At 35.8% G+C, this 25,156-nt stretch overlaps 1 protein-coding gene across 1 annotated transcript in view; it reads left to right on the top strand.

The window, feature by feature from the left end:
- MED13 (mediator complex subunit 13) overlaps positions 1 to 23,247 on the top strand; it is a 94,402-nt gene extending 71,155 nt beyond the window's left edge. Inside the window, exons 20-30 of the mRNA XM_067714517.1 lie at positions 27 to 489; positions 1,688 to 1,907; positions 2,570 to 2,761; positions 3,318 to 3,541; positions 5,575 to 5,717; positions 11,661 to 11,819; positions 11,938 to 12,123; positions 14,130 to 14,278; positions 15,968 to 16,141; positions 18,771 to 18,871; positions 19,226 to 23,247. Of these exons, the coding sequence (XP_067570618.1) occupies positions 27 to 489; positions 1,688 to 1,907; positions 2,570 to 2,761; positions 3,318 to 3,541; positions 5,575 to 5,717; positions 11,661 to 11,819; positions 11,938 to 12,123; positions 14,130 to 14,278; positions 15,968 to 16,141; positions 18,771 to 18,871; positions 19,226 to 19,358 (2,144 nt within the window). The 3' untranslated portion in view covers positions 19,359 to 23,247. The remainder of the gene's footprint in view (positions 1 to 26; positions 490 to 1,687; positions 1,908 to 2,569; positions 2,762 to 3,317; positions 3,542 to 5,574; positions 5,718 to 11,660; positions 11,820 to 11,937; positions 12,124 to 14,129; positions 14,279 to 15,967; positions 16,142 to 18,770; positions 18,872 to 19,225) is intronic.
- The last annotated feature ends 1,909 nt before the right edge of the window (positions 23,248 to 25,156 follow it).

The following is a 25,156-nucleotide window of genomic DNA, read 5'->3' on the forward strand; positions in this document are numbered from 1 at the left end:
AAATATCCTGTTTTTATTGTCTTTAGGTCCTTACCTTGCTTCCCAGCCATTGGACAGCTCTCTACTTTCCCAACCAAATTTAGTTGCCCCTACAAGTCAGCCTTTGATTACTCCACCTCAGATGACAAGTACTGGAAATGCTAATATTCCATCTGCCACCCTAGCATCTGCAGCAAGCAGCACTGTGACAATGACTTCAGGTGCTGCCATATCTTCTTCAGTTGCCACAGCTAACTCAACTTTGACCACAACCTCAGCTTCATCTTCATCATCCTCCAACTTGAATAGTGGAATGTCATCAAATAAACTACCTTCATTTCCACCCTTTGGCAGTATGAACAGTAGTGTTGCGGGATCCATGTCTACGCAAGCGAGTACAGTTCAGAATGGCCAGCTAGGAGGGCAACCACCATCAGCTCTACAAACAGCTGGGATTTCTGGAGAGTCGTCTTCGATTCCGAGTCAGCCACATCCTGATGTGTCTGAAAGGTATATTTAAATATACCAACCTTTGCAGAAGTATAAATATATGCTTCTTCTTGTCCAAATAACATAAAGAGCCTTTGGTCTTATCCTTGAAATTTTAGTTTTTATAATGTCGAATATTTAATCTATAAAATTATAATGAAGACTCTTCATAAAGTCTTTATCATAGAATCTCAGGGTGGGAATGAAGACCTTAAAAACCATTTAGTCTAACTATCCTGTGATGTTTGAGTCTGTTCTGTGACGTAACTGTCAAGTAGACTTGCCTATGCAAATCACTCCAGTGATTTAGAAGTCACTATTGAATGACCCTGTTCAGCGGCATAAGAGTTGTACCAGAATTTGAATCTGTCGTTTACTGGCTATGTCACTTTAGGAAAGTTACCTAACGTTTTTGAGCATGTTTTCTTATCTGTAGAGTGGGAGCAATAGGATATAATGCATATTATGCTCTTTACAGAATGCTTCCACTTAAGTTATTTATAACAACAACAATGATGGTGACAGCTCTCTTTATTACTTTATGAAGAAGGCATTCCCTTTCGATTTATAGGTTAAGTTAGCCTAAGCTTGGTTATATCTTTCAGCTACCTGGATGCAGTTTTGCCCAAAGTTATACTTACATGTGATTAAAAGCAGACTCTTAATTACCCAGCTAGATCTTCCATTTTGAACATCTAAAAAGATTTGGAGTTTTAAAAAATCATATCACCATCAAAGAATGAAGCTTAATCACCATTGAAGTCATGAAGTATGAAATGAATATATATATTCTAAAAATGTAATAGAACATTGACTAAGTCTGGAGAATTGGTTTCTTTTTGGTCTAGCTCTGCCTCTAGCCAGCCTTGTGATCTTGGGCAGCTCATTTAATTTATTTTTGTCTTAGTTTTATCACTTAAGCACTAAGCTCTCTGACATTTCTAATGCTCTGTGGTTTTAAGAATTCTGTTTCTTCTTTTTAATGCAAGACCTCTTAATGCCGAGGGTCTTTGTACACCATCAAATTGTGAACTTTTTGGTTCTCTTCGGAGAGAAAGCTGTCCCTCATTTTTAGAGAGGCTCTCAACACCACACGCCCCCCCCCCCCAAAAAAAAAAAAAGAAAGAAAAAAGGGTATTAAGAACCTGTTTTGATGCTATTCCGAGAAGGTACAGGAGAACTTTTTCCCTAACTGTCTTATTTCTACTTCAAATTTTAGCACAATGGATCGGGACAAAGTGGGCATTCCCACAGATGGTGATTCACATGCAATCACTTATCCACCTGCAATTGTTGTTTATATAATTGATCCTTTTACATATGAAAACAAAGATGAGAGCACTAATTCTTCTAATGTATGGACTTTGGGGTTACTTCGATGTTTTCTGGAAATGGTCCAGACTCTTCCTCCTCATGTTAAGAGCACTGTTTCTGTACAGGTGAGAATGATAAATGTTATAAGTTAATTTATTTAAAACGCTTGACGTTGATAGAAGTTTCAAAGTTACTATTCTGTATCCACATTGATTTTCTAAAGGCCAGGTTCTATTATATTGAGTTTATATAAATAATATTATTATAGAAATCTTAGTTTATAAAAGGTAAACTTGCAGTGATACAACAGTAAGAATAGAGAATAAAAAGACCACATTAAGTATGTTAAATATCTCTCCCGTGTTACTTTTATAAACTAATTTTTAAATTCATAAGCTTAAATAGGAAAAGAATGGACTTATATAAACTAGAGTTCTAAATAAGAGGTTACAAACTAGAAGTAGAGAGAGATTAACCATATTAAGTTGTATGCAGAGAATTTGAATTATTCTTTATAGACTACAACAGGACTATGGCAGTCAGTGGCAGTATTGATCAGTATAACTGCTATGTAGAAATGTTTAAAGATTTTTACATAGCTTATTAATAAAATTGAGTATTCATTAAAAATCTATATAATAGATAAGAAAATATCATTCTTTAGATTATCATTTTAATTATGTTTTGTTTAAATTTTCTAATAAAATGTTTAGAGTTTTAGACTCACTGTTCTTTTTATTCTCTTGTGGAAAGTCTAACATTTGTAATGTTTGCCTGTAATTCTTAGATTGTTCCCTGTCAGTACCTGTTGCAACCTGTGAAGCATGAAGATAGACAAATCTATACCCAGCATTTAAAATCCCTGGCTTTTTCGGCCTTTACCCAGTGTCGGAGACCACTTCCAACATCAACCAATGTGAAAACATTGACTGGTTTTGGTCCAGGTTTAGCCATGGAAACTGCTCTTAAAAGTCCTGATGTAAGTATGTTTTCCATTACCAAAGTTATTGAAGGACTGCATTTTATGATTTTATGCAAAACTAAGTGCAAGTCTCTGATTAGCTCTCATTTTCCAGTTATAATGGGTAGATATACTATATCTTTCTTTTATTTTTATTTTTTAATTAATTAATTTATTTTTGGCTGTGTTGGGTCTTCGTTGCTGCGCATGGCCTTTGCCTAGTTGCGGCGAGTAGGGGCTACTCTTCGTTGCAGTGCGTGGGCTTCTCATTGCGGTGGCTCCTCTTGTTGCAGCTTACGGGCTCTAGGCCCATGGGCTTCAGTAGTTGTGGCATGCAGGCTCAGTAGTTGTGGCTCACAGGCTCTAGAGCACAGGCTCAGTAGTTGTGGCTCACGGGCTTAGTTGCTCTGTGGCATGTGGGATCTTCCTGGACCAGGGCTCAAACCCATGTCCCCTGCATTGGCAGGCGGATTCTTAACCACTGCGCGACCAGAGAAGTCCCTATCTTTATTTTCAATAAAAAATTTTTTTGTGATTGTATAGTACCGTAGTAACTTAATTTTTTACTTTACAGAGACCAGAGTGTATTCGACTTTATACACCTCCTTTTATTCTGGCTCCAGTGAAGGATAAACAGACAGAGCTAGGAGAAACATTTGGAGAAGCTGGACAGAAATACAATGTTCTTTTCGTGGGCTACTGTTTATCACATGATCAAAGATGGATTCTTGCATCTTGCACAGATCTATATGGAGAACTTTTAGAAACTTGTATCATTAACATCGATGTCCCAAATAGGTACTTTTATTTCCTTAAGTGTATCATTGTATCATCCCTTGAAAAAAAATTCATACATGCACATTATGTTTCATTTTTAATGAATAGAAAATGGTTTGGAAGGTATATATATTAAAATATTAAGTCTTGGGATTGTGGGTGCTTTTCATTTCTTTTGTAGTGAATATTTACATTGTATAATTTAATGGACTCAAAAATAATTTTGATTATCTCGGTTACATAGACAAAAGAGGTTAAAGCCCCTGTATTCTGTGTAATAAACCTTGAGGTAATGATTTTAGCCTAACAAATTTTGGAACATGGAACTAGAAAGCCATCTGCAAATTAAAATCTAGTAAGGCATCCTAGAACATTTACTTTTCTCATATACCATCTAAGATATAGTCCCTAATAAACTGAGTTAACTTTCTTTACTAAAAATTTTCCTCTTTAAATGTTGGAGTGTCTTCTGAAAATGGTGGTCTTCTTTTTAGAATTCTTCTTGATAGTAGTTAGGTATCATGAGCAGTTATCCATGAAGACTGTAACTAATAGGTCACAAAAGATGAGCCTCATTGAATTATCACTTAATAGACACTTGTAATAACATATTTCAAGGCTAGTGAACACTGCCTAAGAGAACCTGAAAAATCCATGAAGTAACTTTAATTTTCAGATTTGGTTCTGTTCTTTATTTTCTTCTTTATTATCTAAACGTTCTGTTCTTTTAATTTCAGAAATTGGTTATGTGCAAAAAAACTTAGTGATTATTTGGTTATAGTGGCGCTGAATATAGAAACATTAATCTGTGAAGGATGAGAAAGAGAATAGAGAAAGAATAATACCACCCTCCCAATAAAAAAATAGTGTATTTCCATTTTACTGAAAGTAGAAGTGAGATGACGGTTAAGAGGTCCAACTCTAGAGTCATAGAGATCTGGGTTCAAATCCCAGTCCTGCCACTTATTGGCTGTGTGATCTCGACAAAATTACTTTATCCGACTGAGCTGTAGCTTACTTCTCTGTAAAATTAGGAGGATAATTTTATCTGCCTTATAGGGTTGTTAAGATGAAATGAGGTATTACATGTAAATTGATTGGACATACTGCTTGGTACATAGGAAGTACTCAATAAATGGTAGCTACTGTTGCTCAACCACAGAGCACTTAATGTTATGTACTTGCCTAATAAAGGACGTGCATGCAGAAAACAGCATTGTTTTGTTCTGGGAAGTGTGGGGAGGGGTTTGTTGGATATTCTTCAATTTAAAGTATGAAGCAAGGGACTTCCCTGGTGGCGCAACGGTTAAGAATTCCGCCTGCCAATGTGGGGGACATGGGTTCGAGCCCTGGTCTGGGAAGATTCCACATGCCACGGAGCAACTAAGCCCGTGCGCCACAGCCACTGAGCCTGCGAACCACAACTACTGGGCCCATGTGCCTAGAGCCCGTGCTCTGCAACAAGAGAAGCCACCAAAATGAGAAGCCTGAGTGCCACAATGAAGAGTAGCCCCTACTCGCCGCAACTAAAGGAAGCCCGTGCGCAGCAACGAAGACCCGACACAGCCAAAAATAAATTAAAAAATAAATTTATTAAAAAAAAAATAAAGTATGAAGCAAGGGTTGGCAAACTCCAGGCCATAGGCCAAATCTGGCCACACTCATTTGTTTAATTATTGTCCATGGCTGCTTTAGTGCTGCAGCAGGTTGAATTCTTGCAGAAGAATCCTGATGGCCTGCAAAGCTTAAAATGTTGGCCCTTTAAAGAAAAAGTGTGCCAATCTCTGGTATAGAGCAGTGTTTCTGGTGAGCTTTGGTGGTTCTTGGACAATTTTTAAGTATATATTTTAATATACAAACTATCATGCCAAAATACAAACTATCATGCCAAACTATCATGCCAAACCTGTGATTTTATATATATTCTTGCTTAGGACTTGTGTAAAAACTATCAAGCATTAAAATGAAGGGACCAGTTTTTCACAAATTTGAGCTCTTTGGAAATGTCATCATAGGAATTTTAGAAATATTTATGACTCTATTCCATACAACAGGGCTCGTCGGAAAAAAGGATCTGCTAGAAGATTTGGTCTACAGAAACTTTGGGAGTGGTGCTTAGGACTTGTACAGATGAGTTCATTGCCATGGAGAGTTGTAATTGGCCGTCTAGGAAGGATTGGTCATGGAGAATTAAAAGGTAAAATTGTGCTTTTATTATTTAATACTTAAATTTCTGTGTTTTTTTGAATTCTATTTTATTTTTTTATACAGCAGGTTCTTATGAGACATCAGTTTTATACACATCAGTGTATACATGTTAATTCCAATTGCCCAATTCATCACACCACCATCCCCACCCCACCCCCCACCGCAGCTTTCCCCCCTTGGTGTCCATACATTTGTTTTCTACATCTGTGTCTCAACTTCTGCCCTGCAAACCGGTTCATCTGTACCATTTTTCTAGGTTTCACATACATGTGTTAATATACGATATTTGTTTTTCTCTTTCTGACTTACTTCACTTTGTATGACAGTCTCTAGATCCACCCACGTCTCACCAAATGACCCAATTTCATTCCTTTTTATGGCTGAGTAATATTCCATTATATATATGTACCACGTCTTCTTTATCCTTTCATCTGTCGATGGGCATTTAGGTTGCTTCCATGACCTGGCTATTGTAAATAGTGCTGCAGTGAACATTGGGGTGCATGTGTCTTTGAATTATGGTTTTCTCTGGGTATATGCCCAGTAGTGGGATTGCTGGGTCATACGTTAATTCTATTTTTAGATTTTTAAGGAACCTCCGTACTGTTCTCCATAGTGGCTGTATCAATTTACATTCCCACCAACAGTGCAAGAGGGTTCCCTTTTCTCCACGCCCTCTCCGGCATTTGTTGTTTGTAGATTTTCTGATGATGCCTATTCTAACTGGTGTGAGGTGATACCTCATTGTAATTTTGATTTACATTTCTCTAATAATTAGTGATGTTGAGCACCTTTTCATGTGCTTCTTGGCCATCTGTATGTCTTTGGAGAAATGTCTATGTAGGTCTTCTGCCCATTTTTGGATTGTGTTGTTTGTTTCTTTAATATTGAGCTGCATGAGCTGTTTATATATTTTGGAGATTAATCCTTTGTCCATTGATTCATTTGCAAATATTTTCTCCCATTCTGAGGCTTGTCTTTTTGTCTTGTTTATGGTTTCCTTTGCTGTGCAAAAGCTTTTAAGTTTCATTAGGTCCCATTTGTTTATTTTTGTTTTTATTTCCATTACTCTAGGAGGTGGAACAAAAAAGATCTTGCTGTGACTTATGTCAAAGTGTGTTCTGCCTATGTTTTCCTCTAAGAGTTTTATAGTGTCCAGTCTTACATCTAGGTCTCTAATCCATTTTGAGTTTATTTTTGTGTATGGTGTTAGGGAGTGTTCTAATTTCATTCTTTTACATGTAGCTGTCCAGTTTTCCCAGCACCACTATTGAAGAGGTTGTCTTTTCTCCACCGTATATCCTTGCCTCCTTTGTCATAGATTAGTTGGCCATAGGTGCATGGCTTTATCTCTGGGCTTTCTATCCTGTTCCATTGTTCTGTATTTCTGTTTTTGTGCCAGTACCGTATTATCTTGATTACTGTAGCTTTGTAGTATAGTCTGAAGTCAGGGAGTCTGATTCCTCCAGCTCCGTTTTTTTCCCTCAAGACTGCTTTGGCTATTCGGGGTCTTTTGTGTCTCCATACAGATTTTAAGATTTTTTTGTTCTAGTTCTGTAAAAAATACCATTGGTAATTTGATAGGGATTGCACTGAATCTGTAGATTGCTTTGGGTAGTATAGTAATTTTCACAATATTGATTCTTCTAATCCAAGAACATGGTATATCTCTCCATCTCTTGGTATCATCTTTAATTTCTTTCATCAGTGTCTTATAGTTTTCTGCATACAGGTCTTTTGTCTCCCTAGGTAGGTTTATTCCTAAGTATTTTATTCTTTTTGTTGCAATGGTAAATGGGACTGTTTCCTTAATTTCTCTTTTCAGATTTTTCATCATTAGTGTATAGGAATGCAAGAGATTTCTGTGCATTAATTTTGTATCCTGCAACTTTACCAAATTCATTGATTAGCTCTAGTAGTTTTCTGGTGGCATTTTTAGGATTCTCTGTGTATAATATAATGTCATCTGCAAAGAGTGACAGCTTTACGTCTTCTTTTCCAATTTGTATTCCTTTTATTTCTTTTTCTTCTCTGATTGCCATGGCTAGGACTTCCAAAACTATGTTGAATAATAGTGATGAGAGTGGACAATCCTTGTCTTGTTCCTGATCTTAGAGGAAATGCTTTCAGTTTTTCACCATTGAGAATGATGTTTGTTGTGGGTTTGTCATATATGGCCTTTATTATGTTGAGGTAGATTCCCTCTATGCCCACCTTCTGGAGAGTTTTTAGCATAAATGAGTGTTGAATTTTGTCAAAAGCTTTTTCTGCATCTATTGAGATGATCATATGGTTTTTATTCTTCAGTTTGTTAATATGGTGTATCACATTGATTTGCGTATATTGAAGAATCCTTGCATCCCTGAGATAAATCCCACCTGATCATGGTGTATGATCCTTTTAATGTGTTGTTAGATTCTGTTTGCTAGTATTTTGTTGAGGATTTTTGCATCTGTATTCATCAGTGTTATTGGTCTATAATTTTCTTATTTTGTAGTATCTTTGTCTGCTGTTGGTATCAGGGTGATGGTTGCCTCATAGAATGAGTTTGGGAGTGTTACTTCCAATGCAATTTTTTGGAAGAGTTTGAGAAGGTTGGGTGTTAACTCTTCTCTAAATGTTTGATAGACTTCACCTGTGAAGTCATCTGGTCCTGGACTTTGTTTGTTGGAAGATTTTTAATCACAGTTTCAGTTTCATTACTTGTGATTGTTCTGTTCATATTTTCTATTTCTTCCTGGTTCAGTCTTGGGAAGTTATATCTTTCTAAGAAGTTGTCATGTCTTCCCAGTTGTCCATTTTATTGGCATAGAGTTGCTTGTAGTAGTCTCTTAGGTTGTTTTGTATTTCTGCGGTGTCTGTTGTAGCTTCTCCTTTTTCATTTCTAATTTTATTGATTTGAGTCCTTTCCTTCTTTTTCTTGATGAGTCTGGCTAATGGTTTATCAATTTTGTTTATCTTCTCAAAGAACCAGCTTTTAGTTTTATTAATCTTTACTATTGTTTTCTTTGTTTCTATTTCATTTATTTCTGCTCTGATCTTTATGATTTCTTTCCTCTGCTAACTTTGGGTTTTTTTGTTTTTTTGTTTTTTTTAAAATAAATTTATTTATTTTTGGCTGCACTGGGTCTTCATTGCTGTGCACGGGCTTTCTCTAGTTGCAGTGAGCAGGGGCTACTCTTTGTGGTGGTGCAAGGGCTTCTCATTGCAGTGGCTTCTCATGTTACATAGCATGGGCTGTAGACATGCAGGCTTCAGTAGTTGTGGCTCACGGGCTCAGTAGTTGTGGCACACGGACTTAGTTGCTCCGTGGCATGTGGGATCTTCCCGGACCAGGGCTTGAACCTCTCTTCCCTGCATTGGCAGGTGGATTCTTAACCTCTGTGCCACCAGGGAAGTCCCTAACTTTGGGTTTTGTTTGTTCTTTTTTCTCTAGTTCCTTTAGGTGTAAGGTTAGATTGTTTATTTGAGATTTTTCTTGTTTCTTGAGGTAGGCTTTATAGCCATAAACATCCCTCTTAGAACTGCTTTTGCTGCATCCCATAGGTTTTGGATTGTCGTGTTTTCATTGTCATTTGTCTCTAGGTATTTTTTGATTTCCTCTTTGATTTTTTCAGTGATCTCTTGGTTGTTTAGTAACGTATTGTTTAGCCTCCATGTGTTTGTGTTTTTTAGGCTTTTTGTCCCTGTAATTGATTTCTAATCTCATAGCATTGTGGTCAGAAAAGATGCTTGCTATGATTTCAATTTTCTTAAATTTACTGAGGCTTGATTTGTGACCCAATATGTGATCTATCCTGGAGAATGTTCTGTGCACCCTTGAGGAGAAAGTGTAATCTGCTGTTTTCAGATGGAATGTCCTATAAATATCAATTGAATCTATCTGGTCTGTTGTGTCATTTAAAGCTTCTGTTTCCTTATTTATTTTCATTTTGGATGCTCTGTCCATTGGTGTAAGTGAGGTGTTAAAAGTCCCCCACTGTTATTGTGTTACTGTCGATTTTCTCTTTTATAGCTGTTAGTAGTTGCCTTATGTATCGAGGTGCTCCTATGTTGGGTGCATGTGTATTTATAATTGTTATATCTTCTTCTTGGATTGATCCCTTGATCATTATGTAGTGTCCTTCCTTGTCACATTCTTTATTTTAAAGTCTGTTTTATCAGATATGAATATTGCTACTCCAGCTTTCTTTTGATTTCCATTTGCATGGAATATCTTTTTCCATCCCCTCACTTTCAGTCTGTATGTGTCCCTAGGTCTGAAGTGGGTCTCTTGTAGGCAGCATATATATGGGTCTTGTTTTTGTATTCATTCATCAAGCCTGTGTCTTTTGGTTGGAGCATTTAATGCATTCACGTGTAAGTTAATTATCAATATGTATGTTCCCATGACCATTTTCTTAATTGTTTTGGGTTTGTTTTTGTAGGTCCTTTTCTTCTCTTGTGTTTCCCACTTAAGTTCCTTTAGCATTTGTTGTAGAGCTGGCTTGGTGGTGCTGAATTCTCTTAGTTTTTGCTTGCCTGTAAAGCTTTTGATTTCTCCATCGAATCTGAATGAGATCCTTGCCGGGTAGAGTGATCTTGGTTGTAGGTTCTTCCCTTTCATCACTTTAAGTATATCATGCCACTCCCATCTGGCTTGTAGAGTTTCTGCTAAGAAATCAGTGGTTAACCTTGTGGGAGTTCCCTGGTATGTTGTCGTTTTTCCCTTGCTGCTTTCAATAATTTTTCTTTGCCTTTAATTTTTGCCAGTTTGATTACTGTATGTCTTGGCGTGTTTCTCCTTGGGTTTATCCTGTATGGGACTCGCTGTGCTTCCTGGACTATTTCCTTTCCCGTGTTAGGGAAGTTTTCCACTATAATGTCTTCAGATATTTTCTCGGGTCCTTTCTCTCTTCTCCTTCTGGGACCCTTATAAAGCGAATGTTGGTGCATTTAATGTTGTCCCAGAGGTCTCTTAGGCTGTCTTCATTTCTTTTCATTCTTTTTTCTTTATTCTGTTCTGCAGCAGTGAAGTCCACCATTCTGTCTTCCAGGTCACTTATCCATTCTTCTGCCTCCGTTATTCTGCTATTGATTCCTTCTAGTGCAGCTTTCATTTCATTTATTTTATTGTTCTTCTCTGTTTGTTTGTTCTTTTAATTCTTCTAGGTCTTTGTGAAACATTTCTTGCATCTTCGTGATCTTTGCCCCCATTCTTTTTCTGAGGTCCTGGATCATCTTCACTATCATTATTCTGAATTCTTTTTCTGGAAGGCTGCCTATCTCCACTTCATTTAGTTGTTTTTCTGGGGTTTTATCTTGTTCCTTCATCTGGTACATAGCCCTCTGCCTTTTCATCTTGTCTGTCTTTCTGTGAATGTGGTTTTTGATCCACAGGCTGCAGGATTGTAGTTCTTCTTGCTTCTGCTGTTTGTAAGCCATACTTTGCAGGAGAATGGTTAATTTCTGTTTTATGTTAATTCATATACTATTCTGACCATATCTCGGAATAGGTACTGAATAAAATGCAAAGGTTATAAAAATCTAGTTTTTTGTTGTGTTTTTTTTGTTGTTGTTGTTGTCTTTTTAAAGAGTAACCACATATGTCCAGTCCACAAATGGCTTAACTCAGATTTTAAAAGGACATATTGGAACTTTATATCAGTGTTATTACTACTATTCTTGTCATCTTCCATTTTTTCCCCCTTTCTGTTTAGTGTGCAACTCATCCTGTGTTCAGCAGGTCCTAATTGATATTAATGTACATTAAAGTTGGGATAAAGGATGTTGAGTAAAGTCAGCAATAAGAGTTTTTTGACTTAATGATGACTCTTGAAGAATACATTAATTTTAAAACCATTAGGTTTTAACTTTTTGTTCTATACAGTGTTAACAATGCTGTTACTTTAGATATTTTCTTTTTTTTTTTTTTTACTGTTGATACCCACAGATTGGAGCTGTTTGCTGAGTCGTCGAAACTTGCAGTCCCTAAGTAAAAGGCTGAAAGACATGTGTAGAATGTGTGGTATATCTGCTGCAGACTCTCCCAGCATTCTCAGTGCTTGCTTGGTAGCAATGGAACCCCAAGGCTCTTTTGTTATTATGCCAGGTTAGCTATCTTTAGTTTATATCAGATTTAATTCTTTATGCACTTAAGTTTCTACGTATTTTGTAAAATCGATTTTTCATTTATTAAAAGAAAAAAATACCTTTCATTTTCTTTCCAGATTCTGTGTCAACTGGTTCTGTATTTGGAAGAAGCACCACTCTAAACATGCAGACGTCTCAGCTTAACACCCCACAGGATACATCATGTACTCATATACTTGTGTTTCCTACTTCTGCTTCTGTGCAAGTAGCTTCAGCTACTTATACCACTGAAAATTTGGACTTAGCTTTCAATCCCAACAATGGTAGGTGGATTGTTCTGTACAGGTTTGCAAATATAAAGTAAATCTGGATGATTGTGGCTGATTATAGGGTGGATAATACCTCCCAAAACATCTGTGTCCTGTGAATGTTCCTGAAACCTGTGAATGTTACCTTATATTCCCTCTCCCCCACCTAAAAAAAAGACTTGCAGATCTGATTAAATTAAGGATCCTAAGATGGAGAGATTACCCTGGCTTATGCAGGTGGGCCCAAAATGCAATCTTACAGATCCTTATAAGAGGGAGATAGAGAGAAATTTGACTGTACACAAAAGAGGAGAAGGGCATGTGGTGGAAACAGAGGAAAGCAAAGTCAGAGAGAAATGACTATGCCGCTGACCTTGAAGATGGATCTAGATGCTGGAAAAGACACGGAAACTGATTTTCCCCTGGAGCCTCAAGGGAGAACATAGCCCTGCCAGTACCTTCATTTTGGCCTAATGACTAACACTTTGATTTCAACCCAATAAAACTGATTTTGGACTTCTCGCCCCCAGAACTGTAAGAGAATAATGTATGTTGTTTCACGTCAGCGAGTTTGTGGTAATTTGTTGAAGTGCAACAGGAAACTAATAACAGCCATTCTTCTACCTTATTGATATCAGAACTAGTGCTATGAATTATCCCATAAATGTTTACTTATTTTAAAAGTCAACATGGATCATAAAATTTTTGTACAGGTTTTTTTTTTTTTAAGATGATGTCGGGGGTAGGAGTTTATTAATTAATTAATTAATTTTTGCTGTGTTGGGTCTTCGTTTCTGTGCAAGGGCTTTCCCTAGTTGTGGCAAGTGGGGTCACTCTTCATCCCGGTGCATGGGCCTCTCACTATCACAGCCTCTCCTGTTGCAGAGCACAGGCTCCAGACGCACAGGCTCAGTAGCTGTGGCTCACGGGCCCAGTCACTCCATGGCATGTGGGATCCTCCCGGACCAGGGCTCGAACCAGTGTCCCCTGCACTGGCAGGCGGATTCCCAACCACTGCGCCACCAGGGAAGTCCCAATGTACAGGTTTATGTATGTGCTGTTGAGTTACCTGTACATGAACTTTGCAGGTCATTTTATATTCTTTTGTGTTTTGATTTGCCAGAATAATATAGTAATTTGTAAGTTTTCTAGATGAACCTATTGATTGCATTTTAGTAGAAGAGAAAATAAGTGATATTCCATTGTTGCTCTGAGTGGTTACCTTAGAAAATGGCATCTCTCTAAAATCACAAGTATGGGTATTAATTATTCTCCTCTTTTAGTGTGTTATACAGTAACTTGAATATTTTAATAGTAAAGAATTTAGGAATTAGTCGAGAATGGTCTCATTTTAAATATGTTTTCATTTCCAGCATTTGTATTAGTTTCCTATTGCTATTTGTAACAAATTACCAGATAGTTCGTGGCTTAAAGCAACACACACTGTCTTACAGTTCTGGAAGTCAGAAGTCCAAACTCAGTCTTACTGGGCTATAAAGTCAAGGTGTCTGCAGGGTTGGTTCTTTCTAGAGGCCGTAAGGGAGAATCTGTTTGCTTGCCTTTGCCAGCTTCTAGAGACCACCTACATCTCTTTCTCATGGCCCCTTTTTCCATCTTCAGTGCCAGCAGTTTAGTATAGTCACATCTTCACTGACTCTTAATGGTACTGCCTCCCTCTTACTAGGACCCCTGTGATTACATTGGACCCACCTGGATAATCCAGAATAATCTCCCCATTTCAAGATCTTTAGCTTGATCACATCTGCAAAGTTCTTTATGGTAACATATTCACAGATTCCTGGGATAAGGATTTGGACATCTTTGGGGGGCCATTATTCAGACTACCACATGCTTATTTATGCATAGTTGATTATTTGGCTCCCAGCACAATAGTTGGCACATAGTAGACATTCGGTAGATGTTGATTAACTCATTTTGGTTAAAGTCCATTAACTCTCTCCTGTAAATGACCATAGGATATGAAAAATGGAGTATTTAATTTTTTTCTTCCTCCTATATAGATGGAGCAGATGGAATGGGTATCTTTGATTTGCTAGACACAGGAGATGATCTTGACCCTGATATCATTAATATCCTTCCTGCATCTCCAACGGGATCTCCTGTTCATTCTCCAGGATCTCATTACCCCCATGGAGGTGATGCTGGCAAGGTAACCTTGTTATAAAAGTTCAGTTTATCTAAGTGTCATTCATTAACTTAGTAATGGATTATATCAATGAAATAGAACACTTTTTTTCCTTGAAAATTAGCCAGAGCATTACAGCAGTACATTCATGTACTTCTACCTTAGAGACATCAGTATGTTGAGTTGTACGTTATTAAGAGAGTCTCTAAGGTTCTGCTTTCTCGGACTTTGTATTTTCTAGACTACTTGGCATTAATCCTTTTATATTTATAGTTTTCCTGCTACTTCACCGTAGCAGGATATAGGATTATATTATCTGAGAATCAGTATATTACTCTAAGAGCTGCCATTCGTATCAGGGCTGTGACAAGGAACGTAAAGGAAATAATTTTCTAATAAGAACAGAAAAAACAGACTCTCACATGCGCCCCTCCCCCGCCCCCCCTTATTTTTAGCAGCTATGGAAGCAGGCAGGCTGTCTTGTCATTCTATTTGAACTCAAAACTAATTGGGCTTCATTTGAATAACATCATTATTTGAATGAAATTATATATAGTGGTTATTTGATTATTGTAATGTACATAAGTTTAAAATAAAGCATCTTTGTCCAACCTTACCTTCCTCCTTTTTCTTTTTTAACTGGAAAGAAATGAGATTACAGAAAAAAGAGAAAAAATATATAAGGAGAAGCACCAATAATCATACCTCTTTACTAAAATCAGTTTTACCTTTTTTTTGGCTGCTCTGTGCAGCTTGCGAGATCTTAGTTCCCAGACCAGGATTGAACCCACGCCCTCGTCAGTGGAAGTGTGGGGTCCTAATCACTGGACCTCCAGGGAATTCCCAGAAACCATTTTTGCTTTTAGCAAATTACCTTCCTTTCACATGTTGCAGCTTTCAAAAAGTGTAAGCAGCTTTTTATATTTTTTATTTTTGGCCACTCAGCTTGCAGGATCTTAGTTCCCCGACCAGGGATCAAACACGTGTACCCCTGCAGTGGAAGCATGGAGTCCTAACCACTGGACCGCCAGGGAGTTCCCTTAGCAGCTTTTTAATGTTACATTGTTGCTTTACCATAATTTGTTATATCATTCCCCAAACGTTGGACATTTAAGTCTTTTATTTTTTTCTGTTTTAGGTAATAATTGCAAAGAGCATTTCCATGTATATCATTTTTTTTCTTTTTATGTTTCCTTAAAATAAATACCAAAGAATGCATTGACTAATCTAAAGGATATGAGCATCACTTTAATAGTTGGCTCTTCATGTTGCCATATTTCTTTCCAAAACACTATTAACTGCATTTTATAGATAGTGCTAGATAAACAAAGCTAAATTTAATCCACCTTTTGGATTGGGGTGTGATGGTCAGGAATTAGTTGAGGGCGTATTAGGAAATAAGAAAGTTCATTGAGTATTTTGTATTTTTCAGTCAGATGCAAAGGTTTATATACACACACACTGAACACGGGCTTGACATAATAATACAAACTTGTTAAATACTTGGTATATTCATTTCCTCATGCAACTCTTAAAACTCATTATTTAATGCGAATTATGATACATAGCAATTGACTTTCTAAAATATCCTTCAGTATATTTTAAATTGAAGTAATAAAATAATGAGACTGATTGCCATAAACCATTCTGTATTTATAGCTAGTGCTAGCTATATCAAATGAACTAACACAGTTTTAATTTTGTCTTTTTAAGGGTCAGGGTACTGATCGGCTACTTTCAACAGAATCTCATGATGAAGTAACTAATATTCTTCAGCAACCATTGGCCCTTGGTTACTTTGTATCAACTGCCAAAGCGGGTCCGTTACCTGACTGGTTCTGGTCAGCATGTCCTCAAGCACAATATCAGTGTCCCCTTTTTCTTAAGGTATTGCTTTTTTTTTTTTTTTTTTTTTGCCAATTCCTAATTGACGGCTTAAGTCCTAAGAAACAGAGAAGTGGCTTTTTGAACTCTTGTAACTTTTGTCTGAGGTCTTAAATGCATTGCCATATACGACTCTCTAGACAAGATTACAGAGAGAATTATGAATCTAATTATGAAACAACTGTAATTCTTAAATTCATATTAAGTTTAAACCTTTAAATAACTTTAAATCGAATTTCTGGGACCCTTACTCTTAGTTATTTTCAGCTGCACGTATAGACGTTTAGAGCTGGGAGAAACCTTATATTACCCTTAATTTAACTTCTTCATTTTCTCGGTGAGCATATTAAAAGTTCAGGAAAACTCATTTGTCCAAAGTCATAAATTGGTAGTAGACTCAAGATTAAAACCTGGATCTTTTCATGATTATATAGTATTATTCTTTGAATTATGTCATTCTGCACTCCTATTATGCCTCATTTTGGGAATTAAAGGTTTCATAATCTTTGTAAAAATATTTGATATTTAGATCCATTTACTACCTCCTTAAAAAAGCTTTCTAGCTTTGTGTAAATTGCTGTTAAAACTATTGAGTGGTTTTCAAGTAATGAGATTCTCAGACCCACAGTGACTTATTTTATCGAAACAAATTCATTAGCAAGTGATATAACAAGGTTGAGATAAATCATAAAATGGTAAAACGAGACATGAAAGCCCTATCTAGAGTTTGTTCCTGCTGCTACTACTCCTATTCCAAAATAACAAATTTAGATCTGATTTCACTTATGTAAACCCACCAGAAGTTGACTGATTTAGTCCATAAATCATGCTAACTTAACTACTTGCCAGCTGATTTTTATTTGTAGGGTAAAAATTGAATAGTATGCTTTAGTTTTTTAGGGTTATATTTTAGTGGTTACTTTAACCAATAGGCTTGTTGCTGTCTTTTGAGCCTGTTGCTATTAAATCTTGGTTCCCTTGGCTCACATACCATTGAGTCAGTGACATTTGTGATTAAGCAATGAATTGCTGTGGCACATTCATGAAGAATACAAGAGCTGTTGATCTGAATTGACTATTAGTGAAGTAATATAATTAGAGAGTGTTGGCCAAGGTAATAGTTCTAGCATATGACTTTTCTTCCTCTTCCAGTCTATTCTTTGTGCAATGGTCTATACAGATCTCATTACAAGAACATATTCCCAAGGGGGTTTCTGCATCATAGTAAACCTTGGAGTTTCTACAAAACAAAGTGTTCTTCGGTGCTTTCGGAAGTGCTACATGTGCTTTCTGCCCCCACCCCCCTTTTGTTGTTAGAATACACATTAAAAGCTCTGAAAAACAGCAGCAAATAACATTGTTTACCTGCCATTTACCAAGCTTACTTTAATACACAGGAAAAGGGTAACACCTATTAATAGTGTTTCACAGAACATATTTTTAAGAAACACCACTTCACAAAAAGTCCAAGGGACTATCCAGATTCTTTTCTACTCAATATTTGCAGAGAGGATAGTGTAAAGTGGGCATTCATCCTCAGATACAGTGTAACAAGATTAGGACTTCTGGTCTGAATTATCAGGTAAGGCATAACTTACCATAATTTTGTTCACCTTTTGTTTTCATACATCCCATTTTATTTCTATACCATAGGCAAATAAAACCATCTGGTATGTTTCTCTTGGCTTGGGAAAAAAATAGGTTGTTACCTAGATGATTAAAAAATCTTTTTATCATTGAAATTAGAGCACTGGTACTAAGTACATTCATTTATTTGTAGTGATCTGCCACATGAGAGACGTTTGCTTATAACTCAAATCAAGAGTTTATGGGCAGTTGAAACATATTTTTGGTTATATTTCTGAATATACAACAAGATTTTATACGTATATTACAATTGTAGAGGAGAGAACACCTAAATATAAAATAGTACCTTTTACAGTAGTATACAGAATGAGACCTGTCAAGAGTTTCTACAGGGACTTCCCTGGTGGTCCAGTGGTTAGGACTGTGCACTTCCATTGCAGGGGGCTCGGGTTTGATCCCTGGTCGTGGAACTGAAATGTGAAACGAGTACCACATTCCTTTCTGTCATTCTTCATTGCCATACCTAAATGGGTGTGCCAGTTGTTATTAAGCCTCCATTGTGAAATTGAGTGGGCAAAGGAATGCATCTGTGCTCACAATTCCACCAGAGGTAGCTCTGCTTAAGGTTTATCACTTCCTAAGTAAAATATTTGCATATGCTTACTTCTATTACTGTTTTTATTGCTAGGCCTAGGTTAATTTGCACAGTCTATGTAACCTAGAGACTGTACTCAGGTTTATCAATTTTGTGCTTTCTTAAACATTTACTTTACATATCTAGGCAGGTTACACTTAGCAAATAATTAGAGATCCTTTTTCAGGATTATTATGCGGTCTCAAAAGCAATAAAGCTGAAAAAGTTTTAAGTTCACACTTAAAAATTACTTATGTAATGAATTAAAGAAGAAGATCAAACATGTTTATAGTGGCTCCCATTCATTACATAGATCTAAAATGTATTTCATCAAGGAAGAGACCTTGCGAGAATAAGGTAAAACCAACAGATCTTTTCCATTTGGCTGACTGATTACCTGTTATTTTTTAGGCCTCTTTGCACCTCCACGTGCCTTCAGTGCAATCTGACGAGCTGCTTCACAGTAAACACTCCCACCCACTTGACTCAAATCAGACTTCAGATGTCCTCAGGTACAGCTCTTTTTACCATTAAGAGTTCTCCATAACAACTTTGCAAGAATACAATGTTGATCCTTATGTATTTTTCTCATTTTTGGCGGTAGTTTACAGTTATGCACCCTTGGATTGCTAGATGAATTATATATCATTCAGAGTGAGTGCTTTTCTTTCTAACACGTGTAATCTACTTTTGAGAACAATTTTAATGAAAATCAGTTTTCTTTAGTCTCCTCAAGACTCTCTATTTCATACCTTCCACTTTTTTCTTTAAATTGACTTTGAATCTTAGATGCCATCATTGGAAATTGCTTCCAGAATTTAAAGTGCAAGTAAACACGTGACTTACATAGTTTACTTGCTTTTCAGGTTTGTTTTGGAACAGTACAATGCACTCTCCTGGCTAACCTGTGACCCTGCAATCCAGGACAGACGCTCATGTCTCCCAATTCATTTTGTGGTGCTGAATCAGTTATATAACTTTATCATGAATATGCTGTGATCTTCATTTGATGGAACTGTGCAAGAAAAGAACAAGGGAAAAAGATATTTCGCTGCAAGATTAAGTTACAATTATCTTCTCAGTGAAAGTCATTTGTGATGGGGTCTAATTCTTATTACTTCAACAAATATTGTTTTGACTTGGGGGTATGGGCGATAACCCTGTTATTTTTCATTGACTATACTGAACTCTTTAGGATGATGACTGATCATACAAAGCGTATTATAACATTTTCGTAGCAAAATTAACCTTTTTTTTCCAGTCACAGTATTTGTGAAAAGTAATGAGCCATAGTACCCAGTTATGTTAAATGAATATTAAAAGCATGGAGAAGGAAACATGAGGAACAATGAATTTCAACATATGGCTTCAGAACATCAAGATGTTCTTGTATTGGATTATAGTATCTAGTATTCAAAATGCCTGCATCTCTTATTTATTGTAAGTTTTTAAATGTATAAATTGTCTTATATTTCTTAACCTCTTTTATAAAAATTTTCCTAGAAGGTTTATACTGCCTTCTTGCTTTAAAGCAATTGGTCTAAAATATATGTAATCGTCTTAATTAAAAAGTTGCAGTAGGGTTGCTTTTAGAGTATTATTTTTTTGTAAGGGGGTGGGTGGGACAGTAAATTTGTATTGTCTTGATGTACAGTTTAATGGGGATAGAGGGGGAATAATGTCCATACCATTGTGTGTGGAGGATTTACAGCTAAGCTGTAGTTGCAGAGTACATGTACAGTAATGAAGTTCACTGTGTTTATAAATTGAAAAGGTACCAGGTCTTACAACATTTTATATATCAGTCACACCTTTACAGAATAACATGATGGCAATATACAAGTGATATTGTTAGGTGGTTTAACTTAGAATAAAATGAGAATTCTTCAGTTATATTTTGTACTATGGTTTAGGGCTATGACTAATATTTCAGGCCATTTCCAGTGAAAGAAACTTAGTTTTACAAGAAAAACATTTGCTACTGAATGCTTAAACTAATTTTGGTGTTTAATGTTACATGCTTACATTTTTTGTTGTTGTTTTAACAGTGGCACATCTAGGCATGGGAATATTATTACTTATGAAAATTATCTTCAGGATCTGCTATAAGGTTGAAATTTAGCCCAGCTCTAGGCATTTTACAAATTATTTTAAGAGCAGTCACTCTTGATTGACTTTTTTTTTTTAATTAAAGATTGGGAATGTGTGTGAGAGTATGCATATGTATGGATGTGTGAGTGCAATCAAACTGTGGTGTAAATAGATCCTCAGTGAATCTGGTATTCAGACTATTCCACTAGTTAAAGAACCATTTTCTAAACTTAACCTGTTTCCTTTTGCCTTTTTATTTATTTAATTTTCTTGGTTTGGAGATGGCAGTCCCAAACACCAGAGTCTGTACTTTTCTGTAACACAGCTCAGATTAAGGCAGGGCATATGCCAAGGAGGTTCTCACCTCCCTAAAGAAGGGACTTGAATTTTAGGGACTTTAATTCACCCCTTCCTTCAATACAGCTTTCCCTCTTCTTGTTTGCACATGCCAAGATAACTGCTTCTATGCAGGCTTTATCCCCTTAAAAAATCCTTTCTACAGTGCTGCTCACAAGAGAGTCCAAGTTAGCCTCCTACCTGTGTCGCTGACTTGAATTCACAGTCGCCAAGTCTACCTGTCTTTCTTGGAAGCAGTCTAGCTAAATTTTGAATTTGTATGTTCACTAATTCTCTACAAGGACAAAATTGATTGTATTTACAAAACTGTAATTTGGTATGTTTTGTTGTTTTTTGGTTGGCTTTTGTTTTTTTAACTGAAACTTGTTTTGTAAATACTATATGCTTAGCTTAAATATCACTTTCTTATGAACAATATAATTTCTTCAAATTGTGTATATTGAAACATTAGCAAGTCTTGTTTTTCCTATAGAAAAAACAATTGGTGACAGAGGTTTTTGATCATTTCTTCAAAATTATAATGCAATCCCAATGGTCAGCATATTTTGAAGTTAAAATTTAAAGATCACATCTCTGCATTTGTTCTTAAATTATGCTAACACACTACAGATTATGTTGGCATATTTTGTTCTGTACTTTAAAAAAAAACTTGTCTGAGATTTGAGGGGAAAGATGCTTATTTGGAATTTCTATTAAAACAGTATCCTTTTTTATATATTTTATTAACTCAATAGTGACTCTTACAAATAAAAGCTGTATTCTCAATTGTTTAAATCACTAGCCTATAGTAACCACACCTCAGTTTGAAAACAGATTTTTAAAAAATTATTCCCTGATAGTTTCTTTTATATGGAGCCATAAGGAAGGAACCCATTATACAATTCCTTTTTATCTGGGAATCAGGGAATAGTTCCCAAATATACAGGATTTACTGATAAGATTTTTTTTGCCCTTCATATATAAATTCGCACTCAAATAGAAAATTATTAAATAGCCATTAGAAAAGGTCAGGAGATTTGGTTCAGGAAAAAAAAAAAATTAAGCCTTTCATGCAGGATGATGGATCTGACTACTAATGTACTGTCACAGACAAGTATGGGTAGTTTTGTTTTGTTTAAATAGGTAAGCAAAGTAATATACTTTATACCAGTTGATCACCAACACCTTGACTTCTTTGTTACAGTGCTAATGTCTGTTTTTTGTGCAGTTATCCATTACAAAGCAGGGTGGGAGTTGAATATTTTGGCATTTTAAAAGATTAGTTATATAATGTCTGCTTCCAGCCAGTGAGAAACATCTAGCCATACCTTTCTTATGCAAGCCATTCAGTTATCAGGACTGTGAATTAACACTGTATGAATAAATTTCTGTACACCTTATTGTTTGGCCAGAAGGCCACCAAGTGTACTTATATGTAATCCTTAAATTTTAAAGTAGCTGTAATTTTTAAATCTTTCTAACTTTTCTTAAACCACTAAAATTAAGCTCTTACTACTTAGTCAACTATCCTCAGCTGTATTCGTACTCAATTGTCAGTATGGCACAGATTACTGTATTAAAATATTCTCCTTTCGTCTTCATATTTACCTTCTGAGGTAATTTTTTAACTTAATGTGTTACTACAAAGATTTTCAGATCTTTAATCAAGCACTATGTTAATACTGTAATATCAAAGTACTATGTTGCATTATTTAAAATGTTCAAATTGAATACATTAAAAGGAAGTTTTTAAATGCTGTTGCATCATATAATTTGCTATTCATCCACTATGGCATCGCATATCAGTCTGTTAATACATTTAATGTTGCATGAGTGATGTTTTGGTCTGGGTTTCCTCTTAAGAGTTTAGTTTGTCTAAATTAAGGAAAAATGTTTTTGACATACATTTTTTTTTGTTTCCCCCCACCCCTCAAAAAAATCTGCTAGAAATCTTGACCTTTCAATTTTTCTTGGTGTTTTAATGGGCCCAGAACTGTGTTTAAATTTTTATATATATGTTTTCTTTTTTGTGGAGTATTAATTTAAAAACTGGATTTGGGACCTAAAATACTCCTCAGGTTGATGTATTCATGAAGTTTTAAAATAGCTTTAGTTTTCAAAGTAAACTGGATTTGTGGACCTTAAAGTTACTGAGTTTAAACTACAAATTGTAATGTCATTACTGGACATGTCCGCATCAACTCTCTCAAAATAGCTTGGTCACTTTCTGAAGGGGCGTTTTAAAGTTGTTTAGCAGTGAGATTTAATATGGTCCAATTGCTTTTTTTTTTTCCTTTAACGCAACAAAAAAAGAAGAAGGAACAAACACTATTGCTGCCGAATGCCATAACACTGAGTTGTACAAATTGTGATTGAGGAAATGAAAAGGTTTATACTTTTTAAAAAAAACAAAAACAAAAAAAAAAACTTCAAATGGAATAAATTATTCATGAAGCCTTCATTGTGGTGTCTCATTCTGTTGAAAATATTTGTCTTAAATTTGTGTAAAAAGTAGTATTTTTATGTCACTTATAAATGAAAAGGGGCAACCTAAAAACTGACTAATGGAGTTTCAATTTCTTCGTCTGAAGTATTTTATTTTTTTAAAGATTTTAATCATACCTCGGTGTATAATATACAGGAAAATTGTATATGTACCTACGTATTAATTCCTTTTAGGCTGATCGGTTTGATATGTTTTCTAGTCTAAACAAGTTACCTTCAAATATTTAAAGCTTAATTGTGTCTCTTTTAAATCACACAGATGTTTTTGAAACATAAGGAAAGTGGGGTTTTTTTTTTTTTTTTTTTTTTTTGGCTGTGCCGCACAGCTTGGGGGATCTTAGTTCCTGGACCAGGGATTGAACCTGGGCTTTTGGCAGTGAAAGCACAGAGTCCTAACCACTGGACTGCCAGGGAACTCCCAGAAAAGTGTTGTTCACATATGAACAACCCACTGAAAATAGCTCTGTGCATTTTTTATAAGCTTCTGTTTAAAATATTTTTGTCCAAACTTAAGCTGAGTAAGGACAGATCCCAAAATTGTTGTGGTCATTTTAAAATCGTTTCTGACAGCGGAAGTAAAAAGAAAGAATCCTGTATGTTGTTGGAACATTTATTTAAAATTTTTTTGTCTTATGGTTTATATTACCTCTGATTTTTTTTCTAACTATTAAAACAGTTTAACTTTATGTTAAAGTTAAAAAGCAGGGACTTCCATGGTGGTCCAGTGGTTAAGACTCCATGCTCCCAGTGCAGGGGACCCGGGTTCGATCCCTGGTCAGGGAACTAGATCCTGCATGCTGCAACTAAAAAAAATAGATCCCATGTACAGCAACTAAGACCCAGTGCAGCCAAATAAATAAATAAATAATTTAAAATAAATTAAAAAACCTGCAAATCAAGCTTTTGGGGGGGAGGGGTACTCACTTGTTGCCCAGCTACATACACCCTTTCTTTACTGTTTGTAGTTTTAAGTATTGAAAACCAATCTCTGAAAAATCCTATTTTGAGTGGCTTACTGATATTTTTTCTTCAGTATTTGTTAAGAATTCAAGCTGCTTAGAGACAGACATGTTCCCTACCTTAGGGAAATATACTTTTTACATTGTGACCCACTGTGGTACATCATGGCAAAATCTAAGACTTGAAAGCTCAAGATGGTAGTGAATCCCTGGGAATCTTTTCTTGCAGAACTTCTGCCAAGTTCTCCATATGAATTAAGAACTACAGATTGAGAGGTAAAATCATGGAATATGGTGAACATTTTGAAATGTTCTACAAGGAATATATTGCACATGCAAGTGACCTTGGCATCTTGATATTAGTAGCACATTATTTACGTAAGTACAGGCATATCTCATTTTACTGCACTTCACTTTATTGTACTTGGCAGATAATGGGTTTTTTACAAATTGAAGGTTTATGGCACCCTGCGTTAAGTCTATCAGTGCCATTTTTCTAGCAGCATTTTCTCACTTTGTGTCACATTTTGGTAATTCTCACAATATTTTTAACTTTATTATTATATTTCTTACGATGATCAATGATCTTTGATGTTACTGGTACTATAGGCTCAGATGATAGCATTTTTTAGCAATAATGTATTTTTAAATTAAGGTATGTACATTGCTTTTTTAGACATAATACTGTTGCATACTTAACAGACTACAGTATAGTGTAAACATAACTTTTACATGCACTGGGAAACCAAAAATTTCATGTGACTTGCTTCATTATATTTGCTTTACTGCAGTGGCCTGAAACCAAACCCACAATGTTTCCGAGGTATACCTGTATGTATTTGCTAATGAATTTGATGAGGTGATTTGAAATAATATCAGCTTATTACTAAAGGTACAAATATACAT

Source organism: Pseudorca crassidens, chromosome 19, assembly GCF_039906515.1.
Source record: "Pseudorca crassidens isolate mPseCra1 chromosome 19, mPseCra1.hap1, whole genome shotgun sequence".
NCBI classification, from domain to species: domain Eukaryota; kingdom Metazoa; phylum Chordata; class Mammalia; order Artiodactyla; family Delphinidae; genus Pseudorca; species Pseudorca crassidens.